Below are 22826 nucleotides of genomic sequence, written 5' to 3'. Positions count from 1 at the left end.
TCAAGACGGCCCTTTTGCGCAGCATATTGGAATCAGAAAAGCTACCAAAAAGATAATCAAACTAGTCATCATTACCTTGTGCTTGTGACTCTGCATTCCATTTGTTTTCTTTTTCACATCGCAACTTCACAAAGTGCTTTTCTAACTCGTAACAATTTTTTTTTTGTCACCCACAATCGCTGATGTTAGAAGCACGTTTGGTTATCCACAACTTTTTTAGGCCGTGTTTGGAAATGTTATGGAGCAAGTGAAAGCGTTTAATGCCAACTAAATGTAGTTTTTTTCTTCGTATGAAAGTAATTTTAAAATGATTAAAAGAATTTTTGAAGAAAATGTTTTTGAATTTCAGAATCACTTAAAGTGCTTTTAAGATTAAATCAATAAATGGAAAATTAGTGAAATCCAATCTTTGTGAGATGCAAGATGCACAAGTTAGGTGCTTCTTGAATGCAGGAAACACTTTCGGTGCTTCTTTAAGTTTCATTGACATTTTTACTAAGTGTTTCTCCATGATTCATTAATATTTTTATTAAGGATTGATTCAAAAAATGTTTTCAGCTATTTTAAAAACACTTTTAAACGAATTCTTAATAGTTTATAGCAGAAAATGTCAAAAGCACTTTTATCACAAGCATTATGAACCGATATGCTTTCAAGATAAGCACTCTCAAACGGCCAAACTACTTTCAAAATCAGCAACCTTAAAAAGACTCAATGGTAATTCTGAAACCACATCCAAACAGGCCACAATAAGAGGGGATGCTAAGTCTTCTTCTGAGCTCGCAACTTGTCAGTAAAAGTTAATGCTTTTTGAACAAGCTGGATAACATGTATAAATTTCAACTTTCTGCTTGCTTTTATTTTGCTTTTGAGCCACTAAATCATTTCAATTTTTGATAAAAGTCTTTGTCTTCAGTCACATCCAACGTTGTGTTCTCAATTGATCAATGAACAAAGTGATAAAATTCTCATCCAACCGCTCTTTCTAGAATTTTTTAGTGGGCGGTATGCGGTATGTTAGAGGAAATGATAGTAATGATCTCTTAATTTTACTTAATTGGAACAATGATTCATTAACTAAAAGTCTATGACCATTCATCTGTTAATTCATCAAAACGTGTAGTTATAGTCATTTTTGTCAACTCTGTCAGAACTTCCGTCAAAAGTAGTCACATACCATGCACGTGAGATTGAGTCAAGGGGCAAGGATGGAAAACCAAGTAGCAATGGTCTTTCAACTTTAACTCAATTGCAGCAATGATCTTTTCACCATAACTCATTTTTACGGAAGTTCTAATGGAATTGATGAAAATGATCATAACTGCACGTTTTAATGTGTTAAGCGACTAATGGTCACGAATTTTTAGTTGATTGACCAATAATCCAATTGGATTAAATTTAAAAGATCATTGCTACAATTTTCTCCATATATTATTATATAATTGAATGAATTTTGTTTTTCACGTATCCCTCTACTTATATAATGACGTTATAGCGCATACTTCCGTGTTCTAAGCGCTGGAAAATTTATCCACTATTTCCCTTCCCAAAATAGAAGACCATCCGGTGAAATTCCATGTTGATAATCTCTGATTGGGTGAAACCTCACCTGAACATGCCTACAGTTACCCCTTTTAGCATTTTTTTTTTCTTGCCAAGTCAATATTCCATCCATGGATAATTAGTAAGTTTATCTTCAAACATCATCATACCAATTTTGATCGAATTGGGCACTTAATTATGATCTTAGCACAAACTAATCCCTCTCAATTCTCGAATTATGACATTGATTAAACTTTTTCTTTATTTGGTAAGCTTTCATCAATCCCACTTGTTTTTTTTTTCTTGTTGGACTACGGAAAATAGAATATGTTCTTATTTTAATATAGGATTTTTTTAGGGAAGTGTTATTAGCACTCCAAAAATCTTATTCTACACTCCTCACAGTGTATTTTTCGGGAGCATTTTTGCTCACCACCCTATTTATCACCGTTAGATGAGTTTAAATTTCGAGATTCGTGTAGTGGATAAGCACAAATCTCAAAATTCAAACTTATCTAACAATGATACATAGGGTGGTGAGCAAAAATGCACTCGTATTTTTCTAAATATAAAAAGTTTGTAGTGTAGAATGAAAATTTTAGAGTGCTAATAACAATTCTTTTTTTTTAATTGATGATCATAAACTTTTGACCTCGTTCAATTTTCACAAACTTTTAATTTGGTTTTCAGCCGTCATTAATTTTCAATTAGCACCACCAATACCCACAAATCATCATTTTCAAACCAATCTTATGTTTTCTGCATCACATGCCTAACTTGTAAAGGCATATACGTCAACAAAATATATTCACACATAATCAATAACTGACTTACGACAAAAAAATTAAGAGGCATTGACATTTCAAAATGGATAATGTTAAGCTTCAGTATTAACACACATTGAAGATGGGAGATTCATAATTAAATCGAAAGTTTGCAAGACAAAGCGAAAAAAGACCTGTAATTTATGGAACATTACTAAACTTTTTCTATGAATATAACGCGAAAAATTAAGGAATGTGATTTTCATATTTTTTTTTGCTGCTCACATATTCTTTTTTAAGCCACTAAATTGAGAAAATCAAACGAAATCAACGATCAAAATTAAACCAAGCGTGTGAAAAGTTAAAAGATTCAAGTCCAATGTAAACTTTGCTTGTTTTGAGGTCAAAAAGTCTATCAAGCAAAAAGAACCAAACCAAATACAAATAAAATATACAGATAGATCAAGGGAATTTTAACGAAAATCTATCGGTACTGTTTTTTTAACGGAAAACCATATTTTTACACTAAAAAACCAATCATGGTACTATTCACTTTACCCCTTATTTTGTCATTATCGTTAAAACTCTAAGTTTTTCAAACCATTTTCATTAGTTTTTCTATAGATTAATGCCCCAAAACAAAACAAAACAAAGAAACGAAGTCGTTTGACTCATTCAGTTTACAACTAGCCAGGGCAGTGACTGCACTGTTTTTTTGCTAAATTGGCAGAACATAAATTATAAGGATTTAATATTTAGGTGGGGTTAAATTCATAAAATATCAACATAAGGGTTTAAAATTTGTAATTAAAAATAATTAATGGGTAAATCACAGATTAGGTTGGAGATGAGGGTGCAACAACTTGCTTAAATAATTAGATCTTGAAATTATTTTATTGTGAATAAAATAATGTTCAAATGGGTTCTAATTATTTGAGTATAATTATGACCATTTTGGATTAAACAATGGCATACATTGAGAACTTTAACGAAAAACTTCTGGTACCGTTCACTTTAACAAAAAATCACATTTTTACACTAAAAAGTCAATAATGGTACTATACACTTTACCCTTTATTTTATTCTTATCGTTAAAACATAAAGTTTTCAAGTTCTTTTCATTAGTTTTCTTTAAAAAGTACATGTCGATATATCATGGGTAAATCACAGATTAGGTTGGAGATGAGGGTGCAACAACTTGCTTAAATAATTAGATCATGTAATTATTTTATTGTGAATAAAATAATGTTCAAATGGGTTCTAATTATTTGAGTATAATTATGACCATTGGGGATTAAACAATGGCATATATTGGGAACTTTAACGAAAAGTTTTCGGTATTGTTCACTTTAACAAAAAATCACATTTTAACACTAAAAAGTCAATCATGGTACTATTCACTTTACTCTTTATTTTATCCTTATCCTTAAAACCCAAAGTTTTCAAGCCATTTTCATTAGTTTTCTTTAAAAAGTACCTGTCGATATACCATGCAGTGTTGACAGATTGCATCCGCACTGTCCACCTCAGCATCTAGGCTCCCTTCTGGTGGGCCTTGAGAGATGTGGACCGTCGACGGCCTGCACATCCCTGTCCACTGTATCTGAATCTGAATATCAGTATACTATACTAAAATGTCTTAAATACCTGTGGGCTCGGTCGTGAATGCTAATGAAACTCTCTAAAGAATGAGATTTTTTATTCAAATGAGAAAATCTAAGCATTCGCCGAATTGGTAAGGTTATCAATCCAATCCATATGATTCATTCATTAAATTTTTTACCGTTGTGAAGATCGGGTAAGGTTGTGCTATTTCCTTGTTCAGTGCTCTAGCCTCGGGAGGGATAGGTTCTTTGGGTTCCAGCGATGGCTTCATCTCGGTTATGGATCTAATCAGCTCCATTAGACCGCTTGCCTCCATTGTGATGTTGTTTTTTTCATAATTAACGAGTTATTTGTTTGATGATTATACTATAATGTAATTTGTTTTGTTCTAGCCTTCTAGGCGTGGGTGACTCTCTTTCCTCCCTCAGTTTTTCACACGTAGTTTACCTGTAACGAAGTTTTTTCAGGGCCAATAACGATGGAAAGGGATCTTATTTTGATCACTTCTTTCTAATCCATCAAATCCAAGGATCTGAACTGTTGAAATTTGATTAAACGACTAAAGTTATTATAACTTTTAAAATGAACAATTATTTTTATCGTTAAATTAAATTTCTACGGTCTGAATTCTTAAACTTGATGAATTAAGAAAAATGATCGGAGAGTATATTTGTGTTTGAATTACATCGAAAATCTCTTCAGTCGAGATCCGACTTTTGGAGAGACAAAAGGGTACTTGCCTTTTTAGGCAAACATTAGACTACGCATCGCATCTCCTTCTTGAACTTTGGATTTGACCAGTCGACGGCTATTAATCTCGGAACACCATGAGGTCCATGGGATTGCAATGGACTTGTGACGCAGGGAATTGAAGCTCTTCAGTGGCAGACTCAAGCACGTGCACGCAAGGGGTAAATGCACCTCCATGACTCACGAGGGCATCGATGACATTTGACCTCCGTTGGTACAGTATCCTACTGTTTGATTTTGATAGACGAAACAGGGAGACTTACCTAAATTCTATTATGCTACGTTAACATTTCGTAATCGTTATGTCGTGCTCCGTGAAAACGTTAAAATAAATGACATTGTATTATCGATTATAATGTACGGTGGCATACCGAGTTATAAGTAAGTCCTTGTGTTGGACTGGAAAAACTTACACTAAATACGCATTATGGCAGTTAATAGCTCATTACCAATTTGAAAATTAAGATATATGATTTAATGAAGTATATGCATTTCCATCAAATTGTCGATGTGACAGTATTCAAAATTAACAAGGAAGATTACGGACGACATGAATGTTTAGGTGTTCTAAATCAACTGTATACCGTTATGCATTTTAATTTTTTTAGTTTACATAACAAAACGTGATTAAACCCTTAATCACATGTTTTAAGACTTGATTAAGTTGAGATTTGGACATGAAAGTTCTTGTCCCTCACCAACGTAAGTGACACAAACAAGACAGGCTTTTCAAGATAATCACAAGAAAGCCACTGAGACCATGGACAAAACGTTTGAACTTTAAATTGTCTTGTCCACATTCGCTTGCCCGTCCTTATCGGCACAGTGGCATTACTGTAAAATTACAAAAACACATCAAATTCCAAAAATCCCCTTCATTCCGTTATGAAACGGTGGATTGTGCAGGGGTAAAACTAGCTTTTGACGTAATTAGTATTAGGAAATTTTTTTGTCCTGATTTAAAAAAGTTTGGTATATTATTGGTTAGAAAAATAGTTTCGAAGTGCTAAAAGACAAGCACCGCCTAGTCCTCCGACAAATGTCGCCTTCTCGCTTGTTGCGACACGTGGACGGCCAGATCTACACCAGCAGCCACTGGATCGGCTTTCGACTCATTGGGTTCGGGTATATCCCCTAACCATGGTTAAAATCCATAGCTTCCGAATTTAACCATGGTTAATGCCGCCGCTTTAACCCGTTTTTCAATAAATTTAAGATTTTTCCACTCCGTTCAAATCTCTCTCTCTCTCTGCCTGTATTTCACAAACACACTCTCGCTCTCTCCCCTCTCTTCCATATCCAGCTATGGAGCCGCGCCGCCTAATGGGACTTTGGCTCTCCGTCTGCGGCCTCGATGACTGAGTTGACTCGGCGTTCCGGGGCAAGGAGTCCATTAATTTAGCTCGAGGAATTTTGTCGGTTTTTCTCGGAAAATTTTCTCTTTTCCCGGGAAACAATCAGAGAGTTTTTGTTTATTTTAATCTATCAGAACTGAAACCGTAAGTAGTCAACTTGTTTATAGCTTGTTTGAGAGGCTTTGAGCTCAGAGATTTAAAAATTGGAAAATGGGGGAGCTGGATAATTCCTCATCGCCGTTACCGACGGTTTCAACGGCTTCCGGCGGCGAAGCCAGTTTAACTTCCTCCGCTCGCGAAGCCATGACTCGTTCGGAGCCGCCGCAAAAGAAAAAGCGAAACCTTCCCGGAATGCCAGGTAGACGACGTCGTTTCTCGATTAGTCTTTAAATTCTGCTAATTTTTGCTATTTAGAGCTGAGCTAGCACGTATTTTCTTGCTAATTTTCGATTTTTTCAGATCCCGAAGCGGATGTGATCGCGCTGTCGCCGACGACTCTGCTTGCAACGAACCGTTTCGTGTGCGAGATCTGCAGCAAAGGCTTCCAGCGGGACCAGAACCTGCAGCTCCACCGGCGGGGCCACAACCTGCCGTGGAAGCTGAAGCAGCGGACGAGCAAAGAAGTACGGAAGCGGGTCTACGTCTGCCCCGAGACCTCCTGCGTGCACCACAACCCGACCCGGGCGCTTGGCGACCTGACGGGGATTAAGAAGCACTTTTGTCGAAAGCACGGCGAGAAGAAGTGGAAGTGCGAGCGGTGCTCCAAGAAATACGCAGTGCAGTCCGATTGGAAGGCGCACATGAAGACCTGTGGCACCCGAGAGTACAGATGCGATTGCGGGACTTTATTCTCTAGGTGTGTGTTTGTTTCCCGAGAAAACTTACATTTTCCTTTTCCATTCCATTTTCTTACATTTTTTCGGGAAACGGCCGGTTATTAATGCGTTGTCGTTTTGTTTTGGGATGGTTGAAGGAGGGATAGCTTCATAACGCACAGGGCGTTCTGCGACGCTTTGGCGGAGGAGAGCGCGAAGACTCAAACCCTAATGATTGGGTCCGACGGAAGTACGAATCCGAGTTCAAATCCGACTCCGAGTGCGAAGAGTACGGTGGTGGCGTCGCCGCCTCCACCGCCTCACACACCGTCAAACACGGTGGTGTCTCCGGCCTTGTCTATTCAAAGCTCAGGTAACACTATTTAATAAGGTCAATAAATGTGGTTTTATCATTACGATATGATGAATAATTTGAGCATGCCACAGCGCGTACGTGGAGAATTTTTTTATTATAATCGGAACAAGAGTGAGATTCTACGTGTTTTTATATAAGTATATAAGTAGTAAAAAATTTATATTTTCAGTTATTAACTTTTTAACATATATATCCTATCATTTGTATAGTAATAAGTACAATTTCGTGTTTCTGTCACACTAAAAAATCTCTTGCGTGCGTGCGTCAAATGCTAAGCTTGGGAGCGCGTCTTGGATACGTAACATGATTGTTGCAGTCCTTTCAACAAAATACTTAGGTTTTATTATTTTGCACATCTTACAAATAAACTTAGAAGTTTAGAACTACGCTAGCATTCAGTGGCTTGTAGCTATATTGGTTGAATACGTTCACAGGTCACACTTGCACTGAGATCCCGAGTTTGATTCTCGCTCTTCCAAATAGCTCTTGCATGAAAAGGAAACTACCGTAGTTTGTCGAGAGGAATCAAACTCAATGCGAGGGTGGCCTTACTATGTGTAACTGGCCTGACGTACGTCTATGCGTCTCTGTCTAATTACATAGTTAGAAACGCATAGGTTTGATTAGTATTCTAGAGGGAGTTCACTTTCCTTCTTGAAATGCTTGCCCGTGGGATTCAATTGAAATTTCAATTGGTTTATAGCATTTTCTCGAAGAACTTAAGTTGGATTGTTTCCCAAATTATCGTTTGTATTAAAAAAAATATGAGAGATGCTAAAGAGACTCTCAAAAGTGGAACTCCTGTCACTTCATGTTTTTTTGCACAATATTTTACAATGTTAGCATACGAATTGAAGTTAAACTGTGAGTGTCATAGAGTCTTTAAAGAGTCCTTAAAGAGTCCTACCGTTTTAAGAGTTCCCTTAGCATTACTCCGTAAATAATAATAATGAAGGCTGTTGGTGTGTTATTTTATCCAACAAGATCCTCTTTGGATTCGAGACTTCTGGAGATTCGTGAATCATGTTCGTTTGTTGTACATTGTGCGGTCAGTTTATTTCAAATACTATTTATGTTTAATTTTAAATAAAAATATTTAAAATAATTTTTAACCGCACGATATATAATAAACAGACTTCGTTAACGAACATATCCTCTCAAAGAGGATCCGGATTCTTTTATGGCTGGGTTTTTGTCTCTACCTTGATGTTGCCCTCGCGTGGGTGAGTAGGCTTTTGTAAAGTTGCAACTTTTACAGTAGTATAGGCATGGGGGAGAGAGAGGGAGAGAGAGAGAGAGAGAGTGGAGTTGTCCCACGGCGACAGGAAAAATGGATGGATGCACGATTGATATGGGAGCTCAGGGATCGAGGAGTATTAGGGTTGAAAAACAAAAAAACTAAAAAATAGAAGAAAAAGTTTTGAGGGGAAAGGACGCCATGATTGCCTATCTCCTTTCTGCTTTTGCATATAAAGCACAAAGCTTTCAAGGTTTTTTAAGTTGTTTCCAATGAGGAGGGACTTCGGTAGAATTTTCAAACACATTTCTCTACATGCTTTATTCATGACTGCACCACTTTCTTGCATTCTGCTTTTTAAGTTTTGATGATCATGATTGCTTGATTGTTTTATGGTGGTTACAGAATTGCCAGAAAACCCAATTGGCCTGTCCCCTCCGGCGCCAGCCACGACATGCTTAACTACCAAGGCAATCAGCACCACCGCCACTGCCACCACCTCGACTGGAAATTGCAACAATGGTAGTAGTGTATTCGCCAGTGTATTCGCACCTTCCTCCGCTTCAGCGTTGATGACACAGCCACCCCAAGCATCGTCACCGTCCTCATTCACCAATCAAGTATCCACATTGGGCCGCCTGGATGGCTCCACCACAACCTCCGCCATTAATGAACCCACATCACTCTCACTCTCTACCTCCCTTTACCTCTCCAGCAGTGGCTTCTCACTCTTTCCAACACCCGATCAACAAGACCACCGCGACTACGCTCAGCCCGCTGCCATGTCCGCCACGGCATTGCTCCAAAAGGCAGCCGAAATGGGTGCTGCAGCATCAAACGCCTCACTGCTTCGTGGGTTCGGGTTGTCCACGACCTCATCCCCGTCTCAAGACAGTAGCACCACATTGCAGTGGAGCAAGAAGCCAGAAAGTGGTGGTGGTGCTCACGTGGGAGCCGAGTTAGGGCTTGAACTTCTCTCAACTGCAAATGTTGCCCAATTTACTGATCTAATGATGGGTCCACCTTCGTCGTTCGGGGGCCAGCCCATGACTCGTGACCTTCTTGGGCTGAGCATCGGTAGTGGTGGTGGCGGTGGCGCTTCCGCTGGGGGATTTTCTGCTTTCCTGAATTCCTTTGGCGGCAGCAGCGGTGCCTTCAACGTTGCAGCTCCGTATGGAAGTGGAGGAGCAGGCGGTGGAAGCTCGCAGGGAGAATCGTGGGAAGGTGCACAAGATAGAAAGCCCAACATTTAGGCCTCCTGTATTTTGTGCTGGTTATATCATATATTATGTAGTACAACTGCAGAGGAGAAAAGCTTCCTTGTTTTTGCGATAGATCGTGCTTGATTTTGCTATTTTGAAACGTCCCCGTTTTGGATGGAAAAGTTAAATTAAGTTGCACAGGAGCTTGTTTAGTTTACTAGCTTAGAGAGGTGTAACCTCCATGTAGTCCTTTTAATTCACGGCGTATTTACATATATTATAACACGTCAACTTATGTTATAACACATTGATTGACAAAGTCAATACTTTGTCCTATTCTAAAATATCGTAGCGGTGTGACCATTCCAATTAAAAAATGCTACTCTTATTATACTTTCCATATTAAATTTGTACATCTCTCTAAAGATATAGTCAAGTGGCAAGATCATGGACCGTGGTTCTCCAAAAAATAAAAAATTGTGGAAAGCTGGATTTAATATTCCTAGTTGGTGAGTCGGCTTGATTGTGGCAACGGACAAGATAAAATTCCTCATAACCTTTCCGAGTCCAAAAAAAATAGATAATCGTAATTTACCACCATTTATCCCCCTCAAAAGAAAAAAAATAGTATGAAAAATGTGGTACATTAGCATTACTCATCGCAATCAGCAATTTATCGAACTTGATGCGTTGGAGAAAATCAGAGAAAATTATTGAAGACACCAGCAAAATTATGCACGAGATTGAATGAGCACATGGACTGAGAAATTGATGGCGGTTAAACAAGTCAAATCGGAGCTGATTAAACTGGGACCTGGGTTTAATTTGACACAGTATTGTTCATTGCGGGTTGATCGATCGGTCAGTGGCGAGACGAAGATGTATTTAATTTGGGAACTGGATCCTCTCCGAGGCAAACCCTCGGTATCTTTCTGATCTATTAACACAAGTCGTTGAATTTTAATCAAATGATTACAATTATTATGATTTTAGAGAGATTTTTCTGCTTGTAACCGTTGGATCAAAATCAACGGTTCATGTTAGTAGGTCAGAAAAATCCCGAAGGTTTATCTCGGAGAGGATCCAATTCCTTTAATTTGTGAGCTGGCCGGTTGCATTTGTTGTGTGCTGCTCTGACTCGACCACTTGTGGGCTCCGTGGTTTTATGGCGTGGTACGGCACCTGCCTGCCCGGTGGTTTCTCTGGTTGGCAGCTGCAGCCCTGAGAGGTTTTTCACGTGAAATCGTTACCGGCAGTTGAAAGGTTTAGAGTGAGTCGAACTTAGGATCGCATGCATGCGGGAACGGATGCTCGTAACTAACTGAATTGCCCCATTTTTTGGATAAGTTTCTTTGTGATATTCAACACTGCCATGAATGCAGTATGTAGTACATATACCGATTTATTTTTACTTCTCATATGCATAAGGGCAAGCTATATTAATTTTTTTCAGCTTATTTAAGTTGATGATCGAAAATTAAAAAAATGTGTTAAAAATAAAAAATGATTGTGCAAACAGTACCATCTGATAATAAAATAGTCATAACTCTGAATTCCAAAACGTTAATGATTTCATTAAATGGAATCGTTATTAGGACTCAAAAATTCTAATTTGGGAATTTTAACGAAAAACTCCATATATTGCTCAATTTAATGAAAAACCATATTTTTATACTAAAAAATCAATCTTGATACTATTCACTTTATCTTTTATTTTGTTCTTATCGTTAAAACTCAAAATTAAGTTTACAATTTGTTCAAAAGGATTACGTTGGTGTACGTCATGCATGATGTATTAGGAACCAATAAGTCTTCGTCTTCTCTCACTCTCTTTATGCTAATGATACACTGAGATTCTTTCAAAAAAAAAAATGATACACTGAGATTATGCATTTCCTTCTCCTCCTCGCTGTTCTTTTCCTTCCTCTACTTTTCTTCCTCTCCAAATTTGTAAACTCCACGATATGGGTCCCGCTGAGGACGCAACATCACTTCCGGAAGCAAGGCATACGGGGGCCCGCCTACCGTCCGATCTTCGGGAACTCCGCCGAGATCCGCCGTCTGTTCGCGGAAGCTCTCTCAAAGCGGGGCCCTTTTGACCACGACAATCTTCACCGCGCGTCCCCATTTTACCACACGTGGTCCCGCATGTACGGGAAGAATTTCCTCTACTGGTTCGGGTCCAGGGCCAGGCTGGCAGTATCCGACCCCGACATGATCAAGGAAGTGTTGACGAATACGAGTGGGTCGTTTCGGAGATTACCGTTTAACCCGTTGACCAAAACTTTGTTTGGAGAGGGAATTGTTGGGCTTGAGGGAGAGGAATGGGCTTGTCGTAGAAGGATCGTCAACCAGGCCTTTAAAATGGACCGGGTCAAGGTAATTACTCTATGAACCCACTTAATTGAACGGAGATTCGTAAATTGGGCTTTTCATTTTAGGCATATTATAAATTCGGCCCAATCATATTTTTAGTTGTCGTAGTTTTGTTCCGTTTTTGTAGTTTTGTTTTGACGTGCTTTTAAAATGATTGAATGTATTTTTAGAGAAAATGTTTTTTAATTTCAAAAGCACTTAAAGTGCTTTTTCATAATTTACTTGCATTTTTACTAAAGATTTGTTCCAAAAATATTTTCACCAAAAGCGTTTTCAATCATTTTAAAGTTACATCCAAACGAGTTCGGTTTACTAACTTTTACAATTTAAGTATTTTTAAAACAATTAGATATGCGAGGGTAAATTAGATGTTTTATGTTTCGAAATAATTGGTAGCTATATGAGTTAAATCGGGACAACTGAATTTTGTACTAAACTTAATGATATAGGATAAGAAACTTAATGATACTTTAGCCTTTATATCATAATATGTAAGATTAAGCGTAAGCTTTTTTGCTCATAAGCGATTCTTGAGGTACTTTGGCAAGTGCTTTTAAAAGCACTTTCAAGTTTTTTCTATCAAATGCTTTGGGAAACGATTTATTTGATGTTGTTGTTGGGTTCTTTCTGTGATGCAGGGTTGGGTGCCAGATATTGTGGGGAGTACCATGAAGATGTTGGACAAGTGGGAGAATGTAAGAGGAGGGAGAGATGAGTTTGAAATCGATGTGCACAAAGAACTTCATGACCTCTCAGCGGACGTGATATCAAAGACAGCTTTCGGAACCAGTTTTGAGGAGGGAAAGCGTGTTTTCGACTTACAAGAACAACAAATGCATCTGTTCTCCAAGGCAGTCAGGAGCGTCTACATTCCGGGATTCAGGTGACTTTCCTTCCAAATTTCAAAGGCGAAATGTGACTGCTACCAAACTCATTGAATTCCTTTGAATGCAGGTTTTTGCCTACCAAGAATAACCGAGAAAGGTGGAGACTCGACAAGGAAACTCGCGAATCAATACGGATGTTGATCGCGAATAACTGCGAAAGAAGTGAAGATTCGACAAATCTGCTTAGTCTGTTGATGTCTCCTTACAAGAATCAGGATGGACAAGAGGAGAAATTAGAGATAGAGGAAGTTGTAGATGAGTGCAAGACCTTCTACTTTGCAGGAAAGGAAACGACTGCTATTCTTCTGACCTGGGCACTTCTGCTATTGGCAAAGCATGTGGAATGGCAAGACAAAGCTAGGGAAGAAATAATTCGCGTGTCCGGGGACAATAAGCTTCCGGTTGCAGATAATTTGAATGACCTCAAAATTGTAAGTTCTGTAAAGTTAATTTTTGTACTTAAATTGCACAATTAGTTTGCTGCATCCCCATGCATGTTTATTTTCCATCTCGTTTTGAACAGGTTAGCATGATCGTTAACGAAACACTTAGGCTCTACCCTCCGGCGGTTGTGATTTTGAGGCAAGCAACAAAGAAGGTTAAGCTTGGGAGCCTGGACATTCCTGCGGACACACAGCTTTATTTGGCATTGGCTGCGGTCCATCACGACACTGAGATATGGGGAGAAGATGCCAACGAGTTCAACCCGCTGAGGTTTTCCGAGCCTCGAAGCCATTTAGCCTCGTACTTTCCATTTGGTCTGGGTCCTAAAATCTGTGCAGGCCAAAACTTGGCTCTTGTTGAAGCGAAACTTGTGTTAGCAACCGTCATCCGGCGCTATTCTTTCACGGTGTCTCCAACATATGTTCATGCCCCAACGTTGTTCGTAACCTTGCAGCCACAGTATGGCGCTCAAATCCTCTTTAGCAGGATTTCAAATTGAAGATTCTAATTAGGGTTTTATTTATCTTCTTGTACAATGAAGCTTCAGAAAACAGATTCCTAAAGTCATATTGTAACCATATGTGATTGTATTTTCTACGAAATTTCCCCTTATTTTCGGTGACGTTAAGACTGTAAGTTGAATTTCACTTGTGACTTTGATCGTTCTCTTACACTAAGTTTGAATTTTCCTTCCGCACTAATTACTTGAAATAAAAAGAAACTGCGCAAGTCAAGCATAGAAGATATAAGAAACGAGTAATAAATTACTATTCTTTATCTATCTAATTCTATTGGAGGCAAATTCATGACATCATTTTTTTACACAAGTTTTGACACATTTTTGTGAGATCTACATCGTAATGTATTTTAACGATCCGTGACACTACTTAGCAGAGGTGGTTCGATATGGGATCTCAAACCGAAAATGAGATCCTGAATCCCAAACCGAAAATTTTTGAGACGGGATTTGAAGACTAATCCCGAACCGAAATTTTGGTATTCCCAATTTTCAAGATTCCTGAAATACTTTTAGTATTTCGGGATTGATCAGGATTAGATTTTGGCTTTTGGACTTTTGGGTTAAAATTTGAGATTTTTTGAATGTGGGCCAAAATTTGGGCTTTTGGCCTAAAATTTTGTTCCAAATTTCATATCAATTGAAATTTGTGTTTTTTATCTCATATTAATTTGAAATTATATACCAATTGAAATATCAATTCATTCATATCAAGTCAAATTGATGTTCCAAAGTTTCAACCTACTTAATTTCATACTTCTGTTTCTAATATAATCTACCATCAAACTACTTAAATTCAACATTTAACATGCATGTAACATAAATAAATATATATGTTTTTTCGGTTGGGTTCAATATTATCAATTTGAAAAATTTTCGGTATAGGATCGATTTTTTTTTTATTTGGTTTGGGTTTTCTGGAAAAAAATTTCTAGCCCTACTACTTAGCATTGATCTAATTTTTTTAGGGGTCTTTTGATATAGGTCCAATTGGACTAAAAATTGGACATATTTCAAAAATAAAAAATCACTAAAAATTCGACCTATTTCAAAATATGAGCTATAAAATTGGACCTCTTTCAAATTTTTTTTTTTAATTACCAACTAACAAGTTGTTTTTTCAAGCGGCAGTTGAGGTTTAGAGTGAGTCGAACTTAGGATCGCATGAGGGAATGGATGCTCGTAACTAACTTAATTGCCCCATTTTTTGGATAAGTTTCTTTGTGATATTCAACACTGCCATGAATGCAGTATGTAGTACATACACTGATTTATTTTTACTTCTTATACATATAAGGGCAAGTTATATTAATATTTTTTTTAGTTTATTTGAGTTGACGATCGAAAATTAAAAAAGTGTGCTAAAAAGAAAAAATGATTGTGTAAACAGTACTATCCGATAATAAAATAGTCATAACTCTGAATTCGAAAATGTTAATGATTTAATTAAATGAAATTGTTATTAGCACTTCAAAAATCTTATTTGGAAATTTTAACGAAAAACTCCTGATATTATTCAATTTAATGAAAAATCACATTTTTAAACTAAAAAGTAAATCGTGATCTATTAACTTTACCTTTTATTTTGTTTTTTTCGTTAAAACTCAAATTTAATTTTACAATTTGTTCAAAAGGATTACGTTGGTGTACGTCATGCATGATGTATTAGAAACTAATAAGTCTTCGTCTTCTCCCACTCTCTCTTTATGCTAATGATACACTGAGATTCTTTCAAAAAAAAAAAAATGATACACTGAGATTATGCATTTCCTTCTCCTCCTCGCTGTTCTTTTCCTTCCTCTACTTTTCTTCCTCTCCAAATTTGTAAACTCCACGATATGGGTCCCGCTGAGGACGCAACATCACTTCCGGAAGCAAGGCATACGGGGGCCCGCCTACCGTCCGATCTTCGGGAACTCCGCCGAGATCCGCCGTCTGTTCGCGGAAGCTCTCTCAAAGCGGGGCCCTTTTGACCACGACAATCTTCACTTCGCGTCCCCATTTTACCACAGGTGGTCCTGCATGTACGGGAAGAATTTCCTCTACTGGTTCGGGTCCAGGGCCAGGCTGGCAGTATCCGACCCCGACATGATCAAGGAAGTGTTGACGAATACGAGTGGGTCGTTTCGGAGATTACCGTTTAACCCGTTGACCAAAACTTTGTTTGGAGAGGGAGTTATTGGGCTTGAGGGAGAGGAATGGGCTTTTCATAGAAGGATCATAAACCAGGCCTTTAAAATGGAGCGGGTCAAGGTAATTACTCTATGAACCCACTTAATTGAATGGAGATTCCCAAATTGGGCCCTTCCTTTTAGGCATATTATAAACCAGGCCTTTAAAATCACTGAATGCGTTTTTAAAGGAAATGTTATTTTGGTTCTAAAAACACTTAAAGTGCTTTTTCAGAATTTGCTTGTATTTTTACCAAGAACCGGTTTTAAAAATATTTTCACCAAAAGAACTTTCAGTTAAACGATCTCTTAATCATAGTAGTTTACTAACTTTTACAATTTAAGTATTTTTTAAGTAAAGGAACTTTGGCGGTATGAGCAAACTTTATGTATGAAAAACGGATGGACACAAACCTTACTCCTTTTGTAGTTTAAGTATAAGTTGTGGATATTACAATTAGATATGCAAGGGTAAATTAGATTTAGATGTTTTATGTTTCAAAATAATTGGTAGCTATATGAGTTAAATCGCGACAACTGAATTTTGTACTAAACGTAATGATTTAGGATAAGAAACTTAATGATACTTTAGCCTTTATATCATAATATGCAAGATTAAGCGTAAGATTTTTTGCTTGTAAGTGATTCTTGAGGTACTTTGGCAAGTGCTTTTAAAAGCACTTTCAAGTTTCTTCTATCAAATGCTTTGGGAAACGATTTATTTGATGTTGTTGTTGGGTTCTTTCTGTGATGCAGGGTTGGGTGCCAGATATTGTGGGGAGTACCATGAAGATGTTGGAGAAGTGGGAGAATGTAAGAGGAGGGAGAGATGAGTTTGAAATCGATGTGCACAAAGAACTTCATGAGCTCTCAGCGGACGTGATATCAAGGACAGCTTTCGGAACCAGTTTTGAGGAGGGAAAGCGTGTTTTCGACTTACAAGAACAACAAATGCATCTGTTCTCCAAGGCAGTCAGGAGCATCTACATTCCGGGATTCAGGTGACTTTCCTTCCAAATTTCAAAGGCGAAATGTGACTGATACCAAACTCATTGAATTCCTTTGAATGCAGGTTTTTGCCTACCAAGAATAACCGAGAAAGGTGGAGACTCGACAAGGAAACTCGCGAATCAATACGGATGTTGATCACGAATAACTGCAAAAGAAGTGAAGATTCGACAAATCTGCTTAGCCTGTTGATGTCTCCTTACAAGAATCAGGACGGACAAGAGGAGAAATTAGAGATAGAGGAAGTTGTAGATGAGTGCAAGACCTTCTACTTTGCAGGAAAGGAAACGACTGCTAATCTTCTGAGCTGGGCACTTCTGCTCTTGGCAAAGCATGTGGAATGGCAAGACAAAGCTAGGGAAGAAATAATTCGCGTGTCCGGGGACAATAAGCTTCCGGTTGCAGATAATTTGAATGACCTCAAGACTGTAAGTTCTGTACAATCTTCCCTATTTATATGCATCAATGCTGGGAAGAAAGTTAATTTTTGTACTTAAATTGCACAATTAGTTTGCTGCATCCCCATGCATGTTTATTTTCCATCCCGTTTTGAACAGGTTAGCATGATCGTTAACGAAACACTTAGGCTCTACCCTCCGGTGGCTATGCTTATGAGGCAAGCAACAAAGAAGGTTAGGCTTGGGAGCCTGGACATTCCTGCAGACACACAGCTTTATTTGGCTTTGGCCGCGGTCCATCACGACACTGAGATATGGGGAGAAGATGCCAACGAGTTCAACCCGCTGAGGTTTTCCGAGCCTCGAAGCCATTTAGCCTCGTACTTTCCATTTGGTCTGGGTCCTAGAATCTGTGCAGGCCAAAACTTGGCTCTTGTTGAAGCGAAACTTGTGTTAGCAACCGTCATCCGGCGCTATTCTTTCACGGTGTCTCCAACATATGTGCATGCCCCAACGTTGTTCGTAACCTTGCAGCCACAGTATGGCGCTCAAATCCTCTTTAGCAGGATTTCAAATTGAAGATTCTAATTAGGGTTTTATTTATCTTGTTGTACAATGAAGCTTCAGAAAACAGATTCCTAAAGTCATATTGTAACCATATGTGATTGTATTTTCTACGAAATTTCCCCTTATTTTAGGTGACGTTAAGACTGTAAGTTGAATTTCACTTGTAACTTTGATCGTTCTCTTACACTAAGTTCGAATTGTTCTTCCACACTAATTACTTGAAATAAAAAGAAACCGTGCAAGTCAAGTATAGAAGATATAAGAAACGAGTAATAAATTACTATTCTTTATCTATCTAATTTATTGGAGGCAGATTCATGACATCATTTTTTTACACAAGTTTTGACACATTTTTGTGAGATCTTCTGTGACACTACTTAGTAGAGGTGGTTCGGTATGAGATTTCAAACCGAAAATGGGATCCTAAATCCCAAACTTAAAATTTTTGGGACGGGAATTTGAAGACTAATCCCAAACCGAAATTTCGGTATTCACAATTTTCAAAATTCGCAAAAATGCTTTCAGTATTTCGGGATGGATTGGGATTAGATTTTGGACTTTTTGACTTTTGGGTTAAAATTTGAGATTTTTTTAATGTGGGCCAAAATTTCGGCTTTTGGCCTAAAATTTTGTTCCAAATTTCATATCAATTGAAATTTCACCTCATATTAATTTGAAATTTCATACATTGATACCAATTCATTCGTACCAAGTCAAATTAATGTTCCAAAGTTTCAAATTACTTAATTTCATACTTCTGTTTCTAATATAATCTACTATCAAACTACTTAAATTCAACATTTAACATGCATACAACCAAAATAAATATATATGTTTTTTTGATTTGGTTCGAGATTTTTGGATCATTGAATATATAATACCAACTCTCGTATCGAAAGGTTCGGTATGGATGCCGAAAATTTCGGTATTATTAGTTTGAAAAATTTTCAGTATGGGATCGAATTTGTTTTTATTTGGTTTGGGATTTCCGGAAAAAATTTCCAGCACTACTACTTAGCATCGATCTAATTTTTTTTATTACCAACTAACAAGTTGTTTTCTCAAGCGGATTACGTTGGTGTACATCACGCATGATGTATTTAGGAACTTAAAAGTCCTCTCTCCCCTCTCTCTCTATCTCTCTCTCTCTCTTCCTTTGAGATTTCACGATGCATTTCCTTCTCCTTGCAGTTCTTTTCCTTCCTCTCCTTTTCTTCCTCTTCAAATTTGTAAACTCCACGTTGTGGGTCCCACTGAGGACGCAACATCACTTCCGAAGGCAAGACATACGGGGGCCTGCCTACCGTCCGATCCTTGGGAACTCGGCCGAGATCCGTCGTCTATCCGTGGAATCTCTCTCAAAGCGAGGACCTTTTGACCACGACACGCTTCCCCGCGCGTCCCCACATTACCACAGGTGGTCCCGCATGTACGGGAAAATTTTCCTGTACTGGTTCGGGCCCAGGGCCAGGCTGACAATATCCGACCCTGACATGATCAAGGAAGTGTTGATGAATACAAGTGGGTCGTTTCGGAAATTACCGTTTACCCCTTTGACTAAAACTTTGTTTGGAGAGGGACTTTTTGGGCTTGTCGGAGAAGAATGGGCTTTTCATAGAGGGATCGTAAACCAGGCCTTTAAAATGGAGCGGGTCAAGGTAATTACTCTATTAACCCAATTAAGAGAAGTCCACCCCCATGGCAATAATTTCGCCATCAATTGAGCTATCTTAGTGAATAGTAATTTTTTTAATATATTTTTATTCTGTAATTAAATTGTGCGGGTAATTCGCCTTAAAAATTAATATTATGTTTAATTTCGAATAGAACTTTTAACTAATCTCGCCACATCACGTGTCATTTTCTTAAGAAATAGTCCCTTCTTGGTCACCCCACAGTTCATATTCTTTTTTTTTTTTTTGTATTTTAAACATTTTTTACTAACATAATTAATATGGACTGATGGATGACATTTTTTTTGCAATCCAAGAGTGCAAGTTGTGCCATGTGGTCACAATGTCTTTTTCAGATAAATACCTTTTTTTGGGTTTTTTTTTTTAATTTTAAAAAAATGAAAATTACCATGGGCCGTCGGATTTGGGAAATCCAACGTTCCACGTTCGCAAATGGCCTGAGTGCCTACAATGTGGGCCCCGCCGACTGCATTTTGTTCGACCACTAGTCGTCACGTGTGTATAAAACGTACGCGCCTAACGCAAAAAAAAAATTATAACATGGGACTGATGTCACATGGCCTCAGACGCACAGTCGATCTATTTTTACTCGACTCCTTAGTCCGATGGTCTTGGGCCCACCTGTGGTCAAACTTATTAGGCTAGGGTGGTGAGGAAGAGGATTGTTGGGGTTTTGGGGGACAATTGGGTCGGGGTGAACTTGCTCTAACAACATTGAGATTCCTAAAATGGGCATTTCATTTTAGGCATTATTATTTGGCCAACAAGATTTTAGTCACTCTATCTTTATTGTAGTTTATTAATTTTAACAATTTAAGTTTTTTTTTTTTAAGAAGAGGAACTTTTAGGGTATGAGAAATATTGATATAAAAAAGAAAACACATAAAAAATGAAATGACATAAACCTTACTCTTTTTCTAAAAGATAATAGAAGAAAAAGAGGAGACAAAGACCTTACCATTTTTACAATAAGTATAATTTGTGTATATTACAATTAAGCTTGCAAGCGAGATGTGCAAGGATAAATTGGATTTTTTATGTTTAGAAATAATTAGTAAATTACACGAGTTAAGTCCCGACAACTGAACTTTGTACTAAGCTTAATGATATAGGTAATAATATTTTAGCCTTTATATCATAATATGCAAGATTAAAAGTAAGTTCCTTTTGCTCATAAGTGATTCTTCAACTAAGAGCACTTTTTTTAAGTTTTTCTATCAAATGCTTTCGGAAACGATGGCTTTTAGTAGGTATCAAATGACAACATCTTATATCGTTTAATTTGATACATTTGTTGGGGTTTCTTATGGAATGCCAGGGTTGGGTGCCAGAAATTGTGGGGAGTACCATGAAAATGTTGGAGAAGTGGGAGAATGTAAGAGGAGGGAGAGATGAGTTCGAAATCGATGTGCACAAAGACCTTCATGACCTCTCAGCGGACGTGATATCAAGGACAGCTTTCGGAACCAGTTTTGAGGAGGGAAAGCGAGTTTTCGACTTACAAGAACAACAAATGCATTTGTTCACCAAGGCAGCCAGGAGCATCTACATTCCGGGATTCAGGTGACTTTCCTTCAAAAATTCAACGGCGAAATGTGACTGATTCCAAACTCATTGACTTCTTTTGAATGCAGGTTTTTGCCTACCAAGAATAACCGAGAAAGATGGAGACTCGACAAGGAAACTCGTGAATCAATACGGATGTTGATCGCGAGTAACTGCGAAAGAAGTGAAGATTCAACAAATCTGCTTAGTCTGTTGATGTCTCCTTACAAGAATCAGGACGGCAAAGAGGAGAAATTAGGGATAGAGGAAGTTATAGATGAGTGCAAGACCTTCTACTTTGCAGGAAAGGAAACGACTGCTAATCTTCTGAGCTGGGCACTTCTGCTCTTGGCAAAGCATGTGGAATGGCAAGACAAAGCTAGGGAAGAAATAATTCGCGTGGCGGGGGACAATAAGCTCCCGGTTGCAGATAATTTGAATGACCTCAAGATCGTAAGTTCCATGCAGTCTTTCCTATGTATACGTATCAATGCTGGGAAGAAAGTTAATTTTGTACTTATTTGCTGCATCCCCATATGTTGTTTATTTTCTGTCCCGTTTTGAACAGGTTAGCATGATCATTAACGAAACGCTTAGGCTCTACCCGCCGGCGGTGATGCTTTTGAGGCAAGCAACAAAGAAGGTTAAGCTTGGGAGCCTGGACATTCCTGCAGACACACAGTTTTATTTGGCCTTGACCGCCGTCCATCACGACACTGAGATATGGGGAGAAGATGCTAACGAGTTCAACCCGCTGAGGTTTTCCGAGCCTCGAAGCCATTTAGCCTCGTACTTTCCATTTGGTCTGGGTCCTCGAATCTGTGCAGGCCAAAACTTGGCTCTTGTTGAAGCAAAACTTGTGTTAGCTATCATCATCCGTCATTATTTTTTCAGGGTGTCTCCAACGTATGTTCATGCCCCAACGTTGTTCATAACCTTGCAGCCACAATATGGCGCTCAAATCCTCTTTACCAGGATTTTAAATTGAGATTCTAATTAGGGTTTTATTTATCTTATTGTACAATGAAGCTTCAGAACACAGATATCTTAAGTCATATTGCAACCATATTTGATTGTATTTTCTATGAACTTCCCTTTATTTCCGGTGACTTTAAGATTGTAAGTTGAATTTCACTTGTAACTTTGGTTGATTCTTTTAGCACTCAAGTTCGAATTTCCCTTCTTCACTGATTACAACATTTTAGAATATTGAATTGTCAACAAGAAAAAGATGCAAACTCAACATCAGTCACACTGCTACGAAGAGGAATAGGAGACTTCCGAAATAAGTAATGGGACAACTATTCTTTTGTCAATCTAACTTTTAATATCCTTAATAATAAATTAAGAATTTTAACGTGAGACGTATATACTTTCCACTTTCCATTTTCTTTTGTCTTTAGTAAGCTCATGGAAATAATTTAGCAGTATCAGCTCACCAGGCAAAAAAAAAAAAGTTTCTTAGGCTGTCAGAAAGTTCAACACTTTTCTTTTTCTGGTAAATAGAAAGTTCAACACTTCTTTGCTCGAACAAAAACGTGTCCTCCCCCGCTATGAATGTTAAAGAAATCTA

At 38.0% G+C, this 22826-nt stretch overlaps 4 protein-coding genes across 4 annotated transcripts; all 4 read left to right on the top strand.

Moving 5' to 3' along the window:
- Positions 1–5878: 5878 nt before the first annotated feature.
- LOC114826446 (zinc finger protein GAI-ASSOCIATED FACTOR 1-like) lies at positions 5879–9844 on the top strand. Its single transcript, XM_029106656.2, has 4 exons — positions 5879–6374; positions 6476–6872; positions 6990–7204; positions 8850–9844. Exons 1-4 carry the CDS (start codon positions 6227–6229, stop codon positions 9695–9697), a joined length of 1608 nt encoding a protein of 535 aa, XP_028962489.2. The 5' UTR covers positions 5879–6226; the 3' UTR covers positions 9698–9844.
- A 1634-nt stretch (positions 9845–11478) lies between these two features.
- Positions 11479–14024, top strand: LOC103420971 (cytochrome P450 734A1-like). Its single transcript, XM_029106654.2, has 4 exons — positions 11479–12025; positions 12661–12905; positions 12977–13340; positions 13433–14024. Exons 1-4 carry the CDS (start codon positions 11534–11536, stop codon positions 13850–13852), a joined length of 1521 nt encoding a protein of 506 aa, XP_028962487.2. The 5' UTR covers positions 11479–11533; the 3' UTR covers positions 13853–14024.
- Positions 14025–15570: 1546 nt separating this feature from the next.
- On the top strand, positions 15571–18222 carry LOC103440490 (cytochrome P450 734A1-like). The gene is made up of 4 exons (XM_070826571.1): positions 15571–16123; positions 16798–17042; positions 17114–17477; positions 17607–18222. The coding sequence occupies exons 1-4, from the start codon at positions 15632–15634 to the stop codon at positions 18024–18026; spliced, it is 1521 nt and encodes a 506-aa protein (XP_070682672.1). The 5' UTR covers positions 15571–15631; the 3' UTR covers positions 18027–18222.
- A 935-nt stretch (positions 18223–19157) lies between these two features.
- Positions 19158–22415, top strand: LOC139198449 (cytochrome P450 734A1-like). Its single transcript, XM_070827232.1, has 4 exons — positions 19158–19672; positions 21027–21271; positions 21343–21706; positions 21822–22415. The coding sequence occupies exons 1-4, from the start codon at positions 19184–19186 to the stop codon at positions 22239–22241; spliced, it is 1518 nt and encodes a 505-aa protein (XP_070683333.1). The 5' UTR covers positions 19158–19183; the 3' UTR covers positions 22242–22415.
- The last annotated feature ends 411 nt before the right edge of the window (positions 22416–22826 follow it).

The sequence above is a fragment of the Malus domestica genome, chromosome 08 (assembly GCF_042453785.1).
Source record: "Malus domestica chromosome 08, GDT2T_hap1".
In the NCBI taxonomy this organism is placed as follows: domain Eukaryota; kingdom Viridiplantae; phylum Streptophyta; class Magnoliopsida; order Rosales; family Rosaceae; genus Malus; species Malus domestica.
The sequence above is the reverse complement of the archived record's forward strand: the minus strand, read 5'-3'. Positions and strand labels throughout refer to the sequence as shown.